Source organism: Etheostoma cragini, unplaced genomic scaffold (assembly GCF_013103735.1).
Source record: "Etheostoma cragini isolate CJK2018 unplaced genomic scaffold, CSU_Ecrag_1.0 ScbMSFa_3401, whole genome shotgun sequence".
Lineage (NCBI taxonomy): Eukaryota > Metazoa > Chordata > Actinopteri > Perciformes > Percidae > Etheostoma > Etheostoma cragini.
Genome location: NW_023267667.1, coordinates 1 through 1,911, shown reverse-complemented (window position 1 = coordinate 1,911; position 1,911 = coordinate 1). Strand labels below are relative to the sequence as shown.

Sequence of the window (1,911 nt, the reverse complement as noted above, 5' to 3'; positions counted from 1 at the left end):
CTAGTTTATAAGCCGTCACACTTCTATCAAGTAAATTCCTGACCATGAGTTTGCACATTTACAGCAGTGATTGTATTTTACAGTGGTCATTGTATTTTACAGCTACTTATGGGGAGGCCAGGGTAAAGCTTCATCAAGCCGAGTACACATCCGACCTGACAGACACCGAAGATGGCTTGATAAAGAGAAAGTAGGTGTTTGTCGGTGAATACAGGTTAAATGTAATTTCCATAATATAGTCAGTAGGTATGGTTTACCTTAAATATCTTCATATTAACCTCTCTAGGGCAAGGTCAAAACTCTTCCAGAGTCAGAGCAAGCAACTAGAATCGAGTGAGCATTCTGATTCAGAGGACGAACTTCCACCCACTCCCCCAGAAAAACACCTTTGGCCAGCAGCAAATAAAATGACCAGCCAGATTACCATCCCCACTGCCCAGCGAGTTGCCAGTGCCACTGTCCACCAGATCGCCAGCCCCACTGCCCAGAGGTTGGCCAGTTCCACTGTCCAGCAGATCGCCAGCCCCACTGCCCAGAGGTTTGCCAGTTCCACTGTCCACCAGATCGCCAGCCCCACTGCCCAGAGGTTGGCCAGTTCCACTGTCCAGCAGATCGCCAGCCCCACTGCCCAGAGGTTTGCCAGCCCCAGTTGTGAAGCCATGTTCTCTAAACTTCTTACAATTGTAGAAGAAATTAAGGAGACCCAGAAGGTTCATGGTAAGATGCTAAATGCCTTGCTGAAGAAGCAAGATACATCAGTGATGGAGGTTCCTGATGGTGTGGTCTTCCCACTGAAAACTCAAGCAGACGTTGAGGCACTTGAGGAGCTACTGGGGGACCGCAGTCTAATGTCTGCTGTTGTAAGTATTTATTTATTTATTTATTTCCTTATGGTCTTGGCAGTTATCGTAAGCCTTTTTTTCTCCTTTTGGTTCTCATTCCTAGGTTGCCATGGTGGCAGACATAGGGGGCACAAATGTAGATGACGCAACGAGACGAATGATGAAATACATTCTGTCAAACGAGCTGGCATTGGACTACAACATGTTTGGCCGTCACGGGAAAAAGAAGTTTAAGGACTTGTGTCTTTTCAACGTTCTGTATGGTAAGTAAATCAGAGACGTTCTACAACTTTTGAAAATAATTTGTTGAAAAACATTCCATCTGCAAGGATTAAGGCTGAATCCTATTTCTACATCTTACCCCTGCACCTTACTCCTTACTACTAGCCCTTGGCCCTTGACACCAAGTGGTAAGGGCTAGGAGTGAAAACCTACCCCTATGAAATGGGACACCACTTTTTTTAAATCATCATACAGTATTGATCACAAACTTCCAAGATGCTGTCTGTAAGTGTGTTTATATGTTGATTGTGTGGGTTTTGACAACAGTGTCGTGCATTTAAATATTTTTGTTATTTTTTTGTTCCCTTTGGTGGTGGTGGTGCAGATGTTCTTATCTGTGTAGTACTTAGGTATTACTTTTTTTCAGTGAAATAATTTTTTCTTGCTTTAATCCCTGTATCTGTTTGCGGCCCACATTTCATTGTATGGACTTGCATTTATTTTGACTATGCACCAGTAAGGTAGGGAGCACGGTGGCATTTTCAAATTAAAGTAAATTAGAGGAAGCATTTTTCACAAGATGAAAATGCAAGGAACATCCTGGACTGCACTATTTTGAGAACTGCTCATCTAATTATTTTTAATACTAAATAAGCTTAAATCAACATATAAATATCAATCTTTTTATACAAATAATGCTGGTTCTATTGGCATTTCAAACCTAAAGCCTGCATTTTACAATTGAAGCCTCAACTAAAATGTATCAGCTATTGCTTTTAATGTATTTTGGCATTTTAATGTGACAAAATGTGCATCATTTTATAATTATTTGTACACACCTAACAAA

At 41.3% G+C, this 1,911-nt stretch overlaps 1 protein-coding gene across 2 annotated transcripts; it reads left to right on the top strand.

Moving 5' to 3' along the window:
* Positions 1-20: 20 nt before the first annotated feature.
* Positions 21-1,905, top strand: LOC117940820. Of its 2 annotated transcripts, XR_004655824.1 has the most exons (4): positions 21-190; positions 287-490; positions 633-860; positions 946-1,905. XR_004655824.1 is itself a non-coding variant. In XM_034865962.1 (3 exons), the coding sequence occupies exons 1-3, from the start codon at positions 45-47 to the stop codon at positions 1,111-1,113; spliced, it is 888 nt and encodes a 295-aa protein (XP_034721853.1). In that variant the 5' UTR covers positions 27-44; the 3' UTR covers positions 1,114-1,905. The 2 variants fall into 2 exon arrangements, 1 of the variants encoding a protein (XP_034721853.1); XM_034865962.1 differs by having other exon boundaries at positions 27-190; positions 287-860.
* The last annotated feature ends 6 nt before the right edge of the window (positions 1,906-1,911 follow it).